Source organism: Canis lupus, chromosome 27 (genome assembly GCF_011100685.1).
Source record: "Canis lupus familiaris isolate Mischka breed German Shepherd chromosome 27, alternate assembly UU_Cfam_GSD_1.0, whole genome shotgun sequence".
Taxonomy (NCBI): Eukaryota; Metazoa; Chordata; class Mammalia; order Carnivora; family Canidae; genus Canis; species Canis lupus.
The window spans coordinates 6,702,385-6,717,168 of record NC_049248.1 but is presented as its reverse complement, the minus strand read 5'-3'; the positions used below and the strand labels follow the sequence as shown (position 1 = coordinate 6,717,168).

At 49.0% G+C, this 14,784-nt stretch overlaps 1 protein-coding gene across 2 annotated transcripts in view; it reads right to left on the bottom strand.

The window, feature by feature from the left end:
* Window positions 1–5,981: 5,981 nt before the first annotated feature.
* The window catches only part of NTF3 (neurotrophin 3), a 71,303-nt gene continuing 62,500 nt past the window's right edge, over window positions 5,982–14,784 (bottom strand). The window contains exons 2-3 of one of the 2 annotated variants that reach the window (XM_038576112.1): window positions 7,481–7,651; window positions 5,982–6,949 (exon numbers count right to left, since the gene is read on the bottom strand). In XM_038576112.1, coding sequence (XP_038432040.1) covers window positions 6,155–6,949; window positions 7,481–7,513 — 828 coding nt within the window. In that variant the 5' untranslated portion in view covers window positions 7,514–7,651 and the 3' untranslated portion in view covers window positions 5,982–6,154. The remainder of the gene's footprint in view (window positions 6,950–7,480; window positions 7,652–14,784) is intronic. The other variant, XM_038576114.1, reaches the window with a different exon arrangement.

Below are 14,784 nucleotides of genomic sequence, written 5' to 3'. Positions count from 1 at the left end.
AGTTTTAGCAAATTTTCTTGGTGATTTTTCTGAAGCTAAAGTTGGGGGGGTGGTACTCAAAGAATCAGATACAAATTTCATAGACTTTCATTCACACATGACTTTGAATTATTTGGTCCCAGCTTCTCTCCAGCTTCTTATAGTCCTAAAATTCTTGTTACCCCAAACCTTTTACTTTTCTCTAGGTATGTCAGACCCTTTCACTCTTATGCACTTTTGTAGGCTATCCTTCTGTCTGAAATATCTTTCCTTTCATTCTTCCCTGTCAAGCTCCTCCTACTCATCCTTAAGAGCCAGCTCAGAGGTCACCTCTTCAGTGAAGCCTGCCTCAACTGTCCCAAGCAGCATTTAGTTGTTTATTGTCTAGCTTCCTGTAGCCCTTTTGTTGGCAGCTTAGTTATAGATGTTGTATCTGCAGATGTGGCTTTGACATAGGGAATGGATTTCTACCAGATAATTAGAGCCATTTTAAAATAGAGCCAGCTCCCTGTGAGGAGGTGTTTATAGAGGAGATGTGGGAATTATGAGGTCCACTTTAAGCTGCTATACATTAAAGTCTCACCCTTTCTACGCTGCTCTCCTGGGAGGGATGACATCTCTTGTGCTGACACCATATGCTTGAACAGGGTGCATGACATCCTATAGGCGTTCCACAAATTAAAAAGAAAATGATTGAATGAATAAGAGATTTCTGCCTTGTAAAGCAGGATGAAAGTTTCTATCCAAATTTGAAATTCCTGCCTTCTATCTCCTTGCAAAAGCCTCAGAGAAAAAAGACAGCAATGCTGGTCTGTACACTTCGAGAAGAAGCCACAAACAACCTTAGCACAGGGATTGTTGAGCTGCTGGGTGGGGGATGGAAGGTGTGAGGTGGGAGGGCCACTGGAAATTGTTGGGAATCACTGCTGTACTAACTCTTCAATCTCCCCTGTGTGTTAAGTATACGCCACCCTCCTTGCTCCCCTCACCTTATTGCAATATTCACCTTATTGCATTCATCAGGGTCCCCTGAAACAGTCAGCATCTTCTCCATTACTGCATCACTCACTCTGGTAAGAGCATTGCACCTCCAAACCACAGAGACCTCTGGGGCTCTGATCCAGGCACTTTCCCTTATTAGCTGTTCAGCCTTAGGCAAGTGACAACTTTTGTTAACCAGCATTCTCAGCTGTAGGAAGGAGTTAAAACTACCAGGTGCACACAGTGCTTTACGTGGAGGGATCAGCCAGGAAATGATCACCATTACTATTATTTATTCTTTGGTCTGGTCTTATCTTCTACCCCTTAAGCCCAGCACCAGCTTCCAGTGCTTTCCTACTGAATCAAAAAGCCCACGAATCCAACTCCTGTTTTGGCTGGTGGAGTCTGCCTCATGCTTTTCTGTCTGTAAATCCTCAACCCTGATCAGTCTGTTTTCTAGCCCCAAGAATGTTCATTTTCCATATGCTCGCCAGCTGGCTACCAGCTCGGTCTCCTAAAGGTTAAACTTTAGAATGTTCCGGAGCATTCTTTTTGAGCATTATCTTTTCTTAAAAAAATGCAATACATCAATGGTTACGTAGTCAAAGCAGCTACACACACACACACACACACACACACACACACACATGCACGCATGCACACCCACCTCCATACATCTCCATGTGAAAAACCATCTACCTCTAAAGAGTGTTTCCCAATTTTCCAATAAACTTTTATGTTTTCTTGCCATGGAGACTTCTATCATTGACAGGCAATTCATTACAGGAACTCTGTAACAAGTAAGCCACACTCATCAGTGGTAGGCAGCTTCTTAAAAAGGCTTTTGGTATCTCTGGGCCATTGCCTTCCACCTTCTTGCTTCTCCATACCCCCAGCCCCTGCCATAGGCACATCTGTGCTTGTTTCATTGGCCTGCTGTATGCTGTAACCAAATGCAGGCGAGCACCGAAGGAAACAAATCCACTGCCCTTCGGAGCGCTTCCGACCCGCTCTGTGGTTCTGCTCTTCCCAGCTGGGCCAGCCTCCATCTGGAACCAAAGAAAGACCCAGGGGTTCCAGGCAACACAGAGGTGCTTGCATTTGCAGCTTGTTGTGAACATGTGAGCCTTTCGAGACATCCACTCACCCTGTGTACCTTGAGAAGCCATGTGTAAGGAGTTTGGATCTCCTTAGATTTGGAGGGTAGGCTGTAGAAGGTTCCAGTTGAGAGAATCAGCCTTCAGTGGCTGCGGCTCTTCATGAGTCTGTGGAACTGAGCACATTTAAGGACCTTGGGTCAGGGGTGCGGACAGTGTTGGGGGTGGGTGGGGTGGAGATGGAGTGGGAGGAGGGGCTGCTGTGGGCTGTTGGCTCTTCTCTGGGCTTCAGAGTACCTTCCCCAGGGCCAAGCAGAGCCAGAAATCTGGGAGGCAAAGCCCAGCCTGATTGAGAACCTGGCATTGGGTTTGCAGCCCCAGCGCCATCAGAACTTGAAGTCTAGGGGATGCTTCTTCCTGGAAGCCACACAAACCCCTGGGTAGCCATAAACTGACTACACAGATTTCATTTCTGAACACATGTTCAAAGGTGATAAAACAAATGCAGATGGTTTCTCCAAGCCTCAGTGGAGTGTTTTTACGTGGGCTAGCTAAAGTAAAAAGCACACACAAACACACATATGGGAAGTGAACCACAGAGAAATTCTCAAAAATACCAACCCTAAAAGATCAACCTGGAGCAAGACTTGTTGGACACAAGTGAGAGGGAGAGGCAGCAAGAACAAGGCTGTCCCAAGCATTTGCAAGAAGGAACAAAATCCACATGCACACATATCAGAAAATCACATAGGTTGCTAGTGAGAGTTAGAAATACCTTTCTAACTAGGTAGCTAACTTTCTGCCTAACTTTCTACCACACCTAGCTGGTGTGGCAGCTGAGGATTCAAGGCCTGTCAGTGAGACGGGGCCAGAGGGACTGGGAAAATGCTCCTTTGGGACTGTGTCCTGTGGGATCAGTGATTGATAGACTTTAATCAAGGGGTTAATTAATCCTCCACCTCGAACTTTGGAAGTTCCTACCAGAATTCCTGAATAAGGACCTGTGCAAATCCCTCGATAGCTAATCTTCCTCCTCCTCCTCCTCCTCCTCCTCCTCCTCCTCCTCCTCCTCCTCAGTAATACTCAGAGGGATTTAGGAGCCAAGAACTGAATGATTTCATTACAGTGCAAAACAATCTTCTGATGTCAGCACTACCCTCATTGTATAGGACCAGGAAAGAAAGGCTCTGAGAGTTTAAGCATGTGCTCAAGTTCACACAGCTTGTAGATGGAGGCACCCGAGAGGCTTGTGGGAGGACAGAGAGATTCCCCCGCTGGTGGCCAACGGGGCCTCTCACCACAGCCTCCGTAGAGAAGTGAGGACTGTCTAGGCTGGCCACTGCCCCTCTGTGCGGTAGAGTCTCATGATGCCAAAAGCCCCCATCAGGACAGGGGAGTCATCCGAGGACATGCGGCTGTTGGCAACGAAGCTGGGCCAAAACCTGTTCCTCTATCCTGTGAAGCTTCACACTGGAGCACACCTGCCCGTGTCCTCAAGCTCTGTCAGGAAACCAGGCAGGGCGGGAAGATGAAGACGAGTGTAGAGTTTTCCCGGAGCCAGACACCAGCCCGAGTCTCCTCTATTGCAGAGAAGGGTTTGATCATGGGGCTCTGGCAAAGGCAGGTGTGTACACTGGTACAACAGGCCTCCTATGAATCTTGAGGAAGGCTCTGCCCTGGGCTCACTAAGCCCGACATGTTGACTTTGGCAGCGCTTGAATGCCCTCTTACGCCAATAAAGTTACTCAAATGGAACCGGGTAATGCATCGTTGCTCTGCCACCCAGCACGGGGGAGGCAGAGCCATCCCAATGGCCTGCAGGCTGGCGCTCCTTTCTGGAAGGTTTTCATCTCCTCCCCAGGCTCACTTTGTTACCAGAGCAACACTTAGCTCAGAAGCACGCTGCTCCAGACTCCCTCTCCACGTGCAAGCGAACTCCTTTCACTAGGTCCTGTTGTTTAGGGACAGTGCTTTCCCAGGCTGGGGGCTGTGTCACCCAAGCCCATCTCCCCAGGCAGCCAGACCCTCTAGATAGGCCCTACACCTACTTGGAATAGCAAGTCCAGAAGAGGAACATTAGTTCCAGTCTGAGAAGATGGCTTGGGCTCAACCGTAAGACAGCGGTTACTCTACCTGCTGGTTTATTGTGTTCTTGTTCATGAAACAGGTGCTACAAATGTTTTCACACAGGCAAGTTTGCTTTCCATGTCCCTAAGACTGTAATGTTCATTCTTAAATGCAAACTGTCACACAGAAGGGGGGGCCAGGGAGGGCTAGTTAAGAGGAAACCAGACTGTGTCCTCATTTGAGCACGGACTTAACCCGCCTGCTCAATGACCATGGCCAAGTTAAATTTCCTCTCCTGTGCCCTGGAGATGATAGTGTCTACCTCAAAGGACTTGTGGCAAGGAAGGGGACAGTGTTTGGAAGTGCCCAGCAGAAGGTGGGCATAAAGGAAATTCTTCATGTCCTGCCTTCGTATTTGAGGCGTCCAGAATCAAATGCAGTATGATGATGTGCTTAACCAACGCCACTGCAATTTGCTGAGGCTGTTTCAATTTGCTGAGGCTGGTTCAAGCCCCATAAAGAACGCATTTTTTATTAGGCATGTGTTAGAGAGATCTTGGGGCGTGGGCTGCTCTAGACAGAGCACATGCTTTGAGGAGAGGGCTATGCAGGGAAGGCGCAGGACAGGGCTCCAGAGAAGGACAGTGAGTAACTATGCCTCCGACAAGATGGGAGGGGAGAGTCGCTCTAGCGCCAGGGGGAAGGTCTGCTTTCCAGCGTTGGGGGTGGGGGGGGTGGGGGGGGGTGGGGGGGGAGTGCTTGGGGGAGCCACTGTGTCTTCCTCAGGCCTGCCTCTTCGGATGGGTGTAGCCATCATCACAGGGATCCCTCTGCGACTCTGTAACACCTTCCTTCCATCTGAGCTTTTGAGCTTTTACCTGTCAGAATGATAAACCCACCAAAAGTGATACAGAGAAATGTGCTAGCTAAAAAAGGAGACAGAGGGAAGGAAGAAGGAGTGACCTCCAATGGCTGCCCTATGCTAGCAAGTCTGCAGTGATTATTTAGCTGATTTATTTAGCATCCTAATGATAGCCCCGTGAGTTAGCAAGAATCCCCATGGGGCCTTCTGACCCTAGGAAACCCAGGCTCTGAGAGCCTGCAAAGCCTTGCCCCCAGTCACAAGGAAGGGAGGACCTGCGATGTGTACCCAGGTCTGACTGAAGTGCAAGCATTTTCCAATTCTCAGGCAGCCCCCCCCTCTTTTGGGGGGGCCATGAGCCCCAAGGATCTCAAATGAGGAAGTTCTCTTCTGTGTGTAGATTATTCATGATTCATTTCAGCTGGCTTCTGGGTAACCATACAATTATTCTGTTACAAACAGTTAAAACATTTTTTCCTATATGCCTAAAAGGAAGAAAACCACTTACAGAAAGCAAAAACAAAAATCAGAGCCAAAAAAAAAAAAAAAATTCCAACCCTTAACCTCAAACCCCAAAACAACCAATGTGCTGAAAAAAACCTTCCAAACTAAAATTGCCAGGTTTGTTGTTACTGTTCCGGGACCATAACATTGAGGACAATCGTAGTTCTGGTTGGCGAAAGTGACAGCAGAGAAACGAGGGCAAGTCCTCGGCAGTGGACTTGCTGGCCAGAATTAAGCATGGAGCTCACGGCTCCCGGGTATCGTTGCAACGACTGCGGTAACGGTGCATTTAATTAGCTCATTAAACATGAAGCATGCATCACTGTGTCTACACACAACTCTGACAGCATCTGATTTCAACAAGTTTACTAAAACGACAGTCATGGCCTTGACAATACTGAATGCAGAATACTGGTGTACACAGATTTTACAGAGCTGCTCCTGAGAGCCGGGTCACAAAATAAGGTTTAACAGATGGGAGAGGCCTGAGGGAAGGCAAGCACACTGATTTTTATTGAGAAAAAAAGCTTATATACTGTAGGGTTGCTGAAGTTTAATAAATAAAGGTCAACTTATAATATATAAAAACAATATAAACATTTATATGCTACATGCATATCATATAATTTAAAGTAATAATTTATATATGGGGAGAGATGCCAATCTATGTTCTTCCGATTTTTCTTGACAAGGCACACACACAGGAGGTGTCTATCCGTATCCACCGCCAGCCCACCAGTTTATTGTTTTCTGACGTCAGTGCTCGGACGTAGGTTTGGGACGTTTTGCACTGAGAGTTCCAGTGTTTATCGTCAATCCCCCTGCAACCGTTTTTGACAGGCCTGGCTTCTTTACATCTTGTCTCATAAAAATATTGTTTGACGGGAGAGTTGCCGGTTTTGATCTCTCCCAGCACCGTGACCTGGTGTCCGCGGATGTCGATGGCCGATGACTTGTCGGTCACCCACAGGCTCTCGCTGTCGCACACGGAGTACTCCCCCCGGTGACTCTTATGCTCCGCGTACCTCTTCCTCCGAGACGTTCTGTTGGCCGCCACAGGGTTGCCCACGTAATCCTCCATGAGATACAAGGGAGGGGGCTCCAGGGGGGTGCTGTCACTCAGCAGGACCCGGGGCGAGCTGTAGCGTCTCTGCTGCCGCAGCACTTCGGTGTCCATTGCCATCACCGGCTGGAACGCCGACCTGGCCGGCTCCCCGCGCTCGGGCTTGCGGGGGGCCCCTGCTTTGGGCAGGGTGCTCTGGTAGTTCTCCTTAACGTCCACCATCTGCTTGGAGAGCTTGTTTTTCAAAATATCGGCCTGGATCAGCTTAATAATCAGGGAATTTAGCGAGTCTTCAGGCAAATTCCTTTGATCCATGTTGTTACCTTGGATGCCACGGAGATACGCGAGAAATATCACATAAAACAAGATGGACATCACCTTGTTCACCTGTAAGATCTGAAAAAGAAACACAGGTGTTAGGAGCGGGCAGTGGCAGCTGAATCCACGTCACTGTGGGCTGAGCAGCCCCGTGAGAGCAGGCAAGAGAACTCAGGCTCCTCTCTGATGTCCGGAGACCAGGGCCGTCGGTTTCTTTCCTTGGGAAACACTGCCTCCATAGGAATCCTCTTAAATTTTTTTAAAACTTATTTTTATTACATTATTATTATTTTTTTAAGATTGTATTTACTCATGAGAGATCCACAGAGAGAGGCAGAGACATAGGCAGAGGGAATCAAGCTCCCTGCTGGGAGCCTGATGCAGGACTCGATCCCAGGACCCTGGGATCACGACCTGAGCCAAAGGCAGATAGATGCTCAACCACTGAGCCACCCAGGTGCCCCAAATTTGTTTTTTTTTAAATTAAATAAACCAAAACCATGAGTCATGAGGTCTACATTATAGAGGAGTTAGGGCTGTCCCCAGGACCCGGGGCCCCAGGAGCCTTTAGGACAGAGGGAGGAGGAGGTTCACACTTAGGACTTCCACCTCTGCTCTCGTTCCTAGACAGACATCCCCCATGGCATCTGCATTTGATGTCTGCACTTATCTTCAGGTTTCTGTTGTGTGTGCATGAAGTCCTGCCACTTGTTTAAATACCACTTGAGCCTGAGAAGACCACAGTCCACTCCACCTTGGCAAATTATGAAGAAGTTGAACCTGAAAATTGTAAAGGTATATTTACATTCTTCTGGCAACAGGAGCAGACTTGCAATTGTGTCAAGGAACGGAGCTCTACCTCCCTCCCCCACACCTAATGCAGCTTCTGGATCTCTCAAAGGAATACCCTGAGGCTGGGGTCCCACCTGCTGCCTGCGTGCTGCAGCATCACAGCATCTTCCCCGGCCAGGCCACCTCTGGTGGAGCTGTTCTCCGGCCCTTGTAATGAGCTCATGGGCTGCTCCCCACTCTGAGAGGGCCTGGCCGAGCTCTCCAATGGACATGCCTCACCAGGGTGCCCAACTGCTTCCCAGACACTCCCTTGCAGAAGATAGAGGCACAGAGGCAACCAGCTCAAGTTAATGCGCTGGACTTGCCCCGAAAGGCAAGACTCCTTGTGGATGCATTTTTTTTCTTGTTTGGCCTTTACATGCTAAGTTTCTAGAACACAATGTTTCTTCTGGTGGTTGCATTTTCAGTTTGCTTTCTCCCTGTTTAAATGGTACTTTATTTAACCTATCCGCCCTCTCCTTTGGTTGCCAGAGCAGAACCGCGACACAAGGTTTCCATTGGGTCCTTATGGAATTATAGGGCTTATCTCAAGATACCTTTCTGGCTGGTCTGTCCCTCACCAGAGCTTTTCCGAAGGCTGGCGCTGGAAGGAGGCTCTTCAGGTGGGGAGGGCTGGCAGCCGGAGCGATCTCCACCTCGTCCCGTGATCCACACCACCCCCGTGAGGTATCCATACCTTAGTTACCATTGCCACCACCTCACTGCCTCCCAGGGGTTCACAGTTTCCTCTTTAAAGCTCTCAGCATGGAAAATAAAAAACCTTCCCTCCATTCACCTTTGGTACTTGCAGAGAGACTTCACTAAATCCAGGGGGAAAATAGAACGGAAATAAACAAGAGGGACGCAAGAATCAGAGAGCAGCCCTGCTTACCAAGTACCCATGTCTGAGCTTGCCCACACTAACTGGCTCCTGAGACTTCCAGACGCAGACTCTTCCCCATCTTGTCTGAAGCACTGCTCGCTTGTCCCCAAAGGCCAACAAGGCTGCAGGCATTCTGCTCCTACTTCCTCCCCCTGGCTCTTGGCCCACCTCTTTGATAAGGGGATCATCTTCCTTCCATGGGAACCACTCTTTGTGGACTACTGACTCCTCAAGGGTCAAAGCCGAGAGAAGGATGCTAGCTTTGCTGCCCACCCCTAGAGACTGTTCTAAGAATCCTATTATCCTAGGAAAGTGGTTCCCACAGGATAACTACTCTCCCTCCCATTCTGCATATAATTGACATTTCCTTCAATGTTACAGACCCAACAAAATGAAGCTGGAACACAAAACGTATGGCATGCATGCAACTAGAATTGCATGCCCTTTCTCCCCGCTCCAAACAGAATACAGCTGCAATAAAACAATCTGGGACTAAAAGTCTATCAAAAAAGTTTATTCAGTCTTCCCAAAGCCCAGCCACTGCAAGCTAAGATTACGCAGGATACCTGCTCATGAGGAAATAGATCAAGTATGGTCAGCGAGGGGAGGTCCCAGAGAGGATGAGGGTTGATGTACATACAGATTGGCCAGGTAATGATAAGGGTGTATCGACAGGAAGAAGGATGGATGGTGCCAGTGGGGCTGGGGATGCAAAAAGAAACATCTGCGTGGCTGGTGCCTGAACACAGAACCAAAGGGCTTTAAGGGTAGAAGAGCCATATGAAGAGAGCACTGAATCCAGCTCCTTCACTGCATAGGTGAGGAAACCCTATCTGCAGTGGAAAGAGGAGGAGAAATGCACAGGGAAGAGGGGTCCTCTAGCGGCCTTTTCTGTCAGATCACACCTGGGCTCGCACGTCCCAGCCCCAGCCCATTTGCTCTTTCAAAGCTGCCCGAACAAGCTTTAGGAGCCGTGTACACGTGCTGTTCCTTTCTGCTGGCAGGCTTTCCTCCCCTCTCCTGTTGAAATTATACCCATTCTTCGGTGCCTGGTTGGAAAGCGAACTTTTCTACGAGGGCCTCCAAAAGCAGTAAGGCCTCTGAGAAGCCGCAACTGCCACTTCCTCTGCATTTCTGCAGCATGTTTCCGATTCGCTGCCGTGGCAGGTCTGACAGGCCTCAGGGTTCTAGGTACTTTACTCACTAGATTCCCTCTCCTCCAAGGCCCTCCAAGGAGCCCCTGCCCGCCTGTGGGCCTCCCGCCCTCCCACCCCATATCGACACCATGGTGAATACAAGGTGCAAGTCTGGATGCAGTGAGTCAGGGACGGAAAGGAGGGTGGCTGACGGCAGAAGAGCCACCTCATTTGCAGGGCCTAGCGCAAAGGTAATTTAGACCCTGCAGGGTGGTGGCAGGAGATGTGACTACCTTTGAGCCAAGACTCTCAAGCCCCTGCATGCATGCCCTGTGTCCCATCAGATCTCACTTACAGAACACCTATTTAAAGGTAAAATTCTTAAGAACTTCAAAATGGCAACCACAGCATTAAACTGAATGTAGAGTCCCCTTCTTGAGTGCAGGAGCTTGGACGATGGGCATGCATACCTAGGAAGCCAGCCTTGGCAGCAGGGCGACAACGTTCCATTTTGGTGAAACTGTTTGAAGGGGAGAGTGGCCATCCATTTTAGGTCGGGAGAGATGGGCAAAGCCCACAGAGTGCTGCGTGGAGGGGGTCAGGTTCAGAGCCTGGGACAGGAGCTGTGACTTCAGCCTGGAGATGTGCAGAATGAAAAGGCCCTCATGCCCACCTGCTTTCCTCCTCTGGGCAGTGGTGACCAAGGACTGTGGGTTCCAATGAGGCAGTGGGAGAAGTCAGAATTGTCAGGAAGGAACACTGTATCACTGATATGGCTCAGAACTGCCAAAGCATGCTGATCATGAAAAGCAGAATATGGGGCAGCCCCGGTGGCTCAGCAATTTAGCACCGCCTTTAGCCCAGGGCCTGATCCTGGAGACCCAGGATCGAGTCCTACATCGGGCTCCCTGCATGGAGCCTGCTTCTCCCTCTGCCTGTGTCTCTGCCTCCCTGTCTGTCTGTCTGTCTCATGAATAAACAAATAAAATTAAAAAAAAAAACAAAGAAAAGAAAAGCAGAATAACTTGTAACTGATTTTATTATTTTTAGCTTCTGCCCAGACAATACTTAGCTGCTGTACCTGGGCTGACTGCTCCTAGCAGCCCACCTGGTGGTGCACTGCCTCAGGGAGCCCCAGGCATTGGGTGCATTAGAACACAGGTCTCTTTCAGGCAACTCTGACCCCTCTCGGATCCCAAGCACAGAAACTCAGCCGGAAGAAATCAGGCCATCATCGGTGGGGGTGGGGGTGGGAGAGACACACAGGAAAAAAATAGTAATATAAGAGTTTCTAAATGCCTCTTAGCATTGGTCCTACCCCTTCCTGGAGCACCACAATTCCTTACCATTGATTCCAAAACCTTACCACGATACTTGAGATAAGTTGTGGGAATAAATCAACTGCAGACTGGTAAGTGTTGCTAACCCACTTGTAAGGCTGTATTAAAACCCAGCCGGAGTGCCTGTGGCTGCCACCTTGATAATCTGCTTGTAGCTTTTTCATGGAGAGTAAGTCCAAGAATGTTGCTATTAGAACTTCCAAAACACAGATGTTTGAAGCTGGAAAGGGCCCTGTGGAAACCCCTCATTTTGTTTTTGTTTTTTAAGATTTTATTTTTTTCACGAGAGACACAGAGAAAGAGGCAGAGACACAGGCAGAGGGAGAAGCAGGCTTCACGCAGGGAGCCCGATGCAGGACTCCATTTCAGGACCCTGGGGTCACCACCTGAGCCAAAGGCAGATGCTCAACCACTGAGCCACCCAGACGTCTCAAATCTGTCATTTTTACAAGTAAGGAAACTGAGGCCTGGTGTGGGGATGGAGGGCTTCATCTAAGATTAGACTCCTCAGTAATGGCAGAGAGTGACAGATGACACGGTTCTAAAGTTCAAGAAAAATCATGTGGCTTGTGCCTAAGTAACATTATTGTGAGGGTTTAATCATGAAATCTATACAAAAGCACTTAGCACAGTCTCTGGCCTGCAGTGGCACCCTGGGAATGTCAGCTGGACATGAATTTGAGTTCCCTGTGGCAACAGAGCGGCTGCATGCCTCCCTGCATACATACGAGCTACCAAGCAGCTGAAGTCAGGAATTCCTTTCCACATACAGCCCACAGCAATCTGCATCAGCACAGAGCTTTCTCCCAAATGCCACTGCTAGCAAGTGCTTGGATCTCAGACCAGCCACACTGGTTGTGGCAGAAGTAAAGATTGTTGCAAATTGAAAGCACAGAGCACAGGAAAATCACAAAAGCAAACACGCATGAGAGGCTGTGAAGTGGTGTTTCTGGATAAGCTGAGGGCAAAAAGATCCCAAATCTGATCTCTGGCTCCTTCTAGTCACCAGAGTCTGTAGTTTCCACCCCATCTTCTGGAGTAGGCTTTCCCAGAAGACTAGCTCCCTGGAGTCGGGAGTGAAGAAAGGATGGCGGTGCCAGATTGACCCAGGCAAGGCACATCAGTGAATTTTTTGATTTAGTAGGACCTCTATGCTTCTTCTTTTTTGGTCACTATTTTTTTTTAAAAAAGGTGTTATTTATTTATTCATGAGAGACACAGAGAGAGAGGCAGAGACATAGGCAGAGGGAGAAGCAGGATCCCTGCAGGGAACCCGATGTGGGACTCGATCCCAGGACCCCAGGATCACACCCTGAGCCAAAGGCAGACGCTCAACCACTGAGCCACCAGGTGTCCCCTCTGTTGGTCACTATTAATAAAGACCCCATCTAAGCCTGCTATTGTGTTATCATTGGCCACATGTCTTCTCTTGCATGAGGGGCCATGTCCTCTTCATCCACCCACGACGGCTGCCTCACACGGGGCTGCAGGGTCTCCATGTCTACTTAGTGAATGAGTGCCCACCAGGATCAAGACCCGCCCAAGACACTGCTCCCTGGCCCAAGATCCTGTATGGGCTTCTGCCAAGCCTGGTCTGGAAGCCACTCAACTCTGCCTTCTTTTCCCAAAGAAAATACAAGCCCTGGCTCTGAAGTAGGCCATGGTCCCCAGGCTCTTCTTGGCTATAATTGGAAAAAGACCTGTTAAAGACCTCAGTAAAACCCCCTTCCTACACTCTCCCCAGTGCCCATTTCCCCTGCACTGAGTTTTCCAAGATCCTGACCAACTAGCAGATGCTATTTTGCTCACTTAGAAATGCTTTCCCACATATGGTGTTTTCTCGTTCCCCGGAGCCACATTCCTACAAGGTTTCACCATCCCTCAAAATACTCAAAAGAGAGCAATTTCTGATTTCTCCTTTCTGGCTCAGTTTACAACACACACACACACACACACACACACACACACACACACACAGAGGGGTTGGGGGTAAAGCAGCTGAAATGGAAATGAAAACTGGTTGGAGAGTGGGGTGTGACAGGACCTGAGTGTCGTCCCCATCCCTCCCCACACCCCGTGTCTGTCGTTTGGCACACAAACACCTGGGGGCGCTCTCCTCTGAGTTCTGATCTACCTTTCCAGGACTGGCTTCCCAGCAGGCGCGCCTCCTCCTGACCTTGGACCTAGAGACTTTACTTGCTGCACATGTGTGGAGTGAATACTTAGCCCAGCTGGAATGGGAGCATCAGGAACAGAAATGCTAAGTGCCAGGGACTGTCGTTCATCAAACCTTTAATCTCAGTTAACAGCTCCTCTGAGGTATGTACTAACATTCCCCATTTCAGATGGGGAGACTGAGGCACAAGATGGTTAATAACCAGCTAGCAAGCAAGCAGCAGAGCCAGGATTTGATCACAGTCCCACTTTGCAACTGATGTCCTTAAGGATTAGGCTATGTGGTCAGTCTGTCCCTGCTCTTGAATATTCCAGAGAGTTTATTTCCAGAGGAAGTTTAGGTTTAAAGGCTGGAACCAGGACAGGTTCCACCCAGCGGGTCGAGCATCTCTGCAGGAATCCTCAGCTCTGGGCAGCAGTTCTCGGTGTTTGAGGCCACCACTCCTGTTTCCTCCTCCCCATATTCTCTCTGCAAGTGTTTGCCATGCAAGGAAACAAACTCCTGTCCCCCTTAGGCCTGATGTCCTTCCAGGTCAGCCTCTCCACGGGTCATCCATCCCCACATAGGCCATGTGTCATGGTGGACGGAGCACCAGATGCCCCATCTCAAGCCCTGGCTCTGGCGCCAGTGCTGGAAATCGGGGTGACTTACAAATAAGGCACAGAGGCTGTGCTCTGGCTGTTCTCAGGGAAGAGGCATGAGATCAAAGTGGAAGCACTTTTTAATTTGCCAAGTTTTTAATATGCAAATTCTAGAGATTTCATTGTTTCCGGTACAGCCACATCCTCTGGAGGCAAATGCCTTTCTCTGGCTAGGTTAACAAGGACACTGTCCAGCTGTATCCAGAAGGGCCTAATTCTTTGGAGAATTTCTGCAGCCATGACATGGTCTCTGACTAATGCTAAGGGCTCAAAAGACTACATCCTGCCAGATAACCCTAATATCTTGTTCAGGGACTGGAAAGGGGGAGAGGTGGTAAGGCGATAGATTTAAAGTAGAATGACAAAAAGGAAAGGAATGTGGTGGAAATATTAAACTAAGGCCATATAGAAGGCTGGCTAAGCTTGCTACCCATATCTTGATTGCAGAATTAATTCAAATTGGCTTTGTTCTGAAACCAGGTCCTGAGGCCTGAAAATTAGTCGGGCCATATGAAGATGTTCTGACCCATGACAAGGCTGGTTGCAGGGAGAGAGAGAGAGATCCTGGTGGAGCCTCCACGGGGGATTGGTCTGGTTTTGGTTAATCTCTTTATTAATGATCCGGAAGCAGGATAGAGGAAAAAGTGGCAGATTAATTAAAACGCACAGATGATGCTCAAAAGGAAGGTGCTACAAACACCGGTGAGGACAGACCAATTATTCCCCAGCACCCGTGGGGGTTGGCAGCCTGGAAATAGCACGATGAGATTCAAACTAGAAACACATAGGTTAACTCACTGGGGGCGAGATGATTCCAAAACCAACAAGGGAGGGAAATGGTTGTAAAGGGATGAAGGGAAGGAGCGACTTGGAATGGCTACAAGGCGTAAATGAGAAATGAACTCA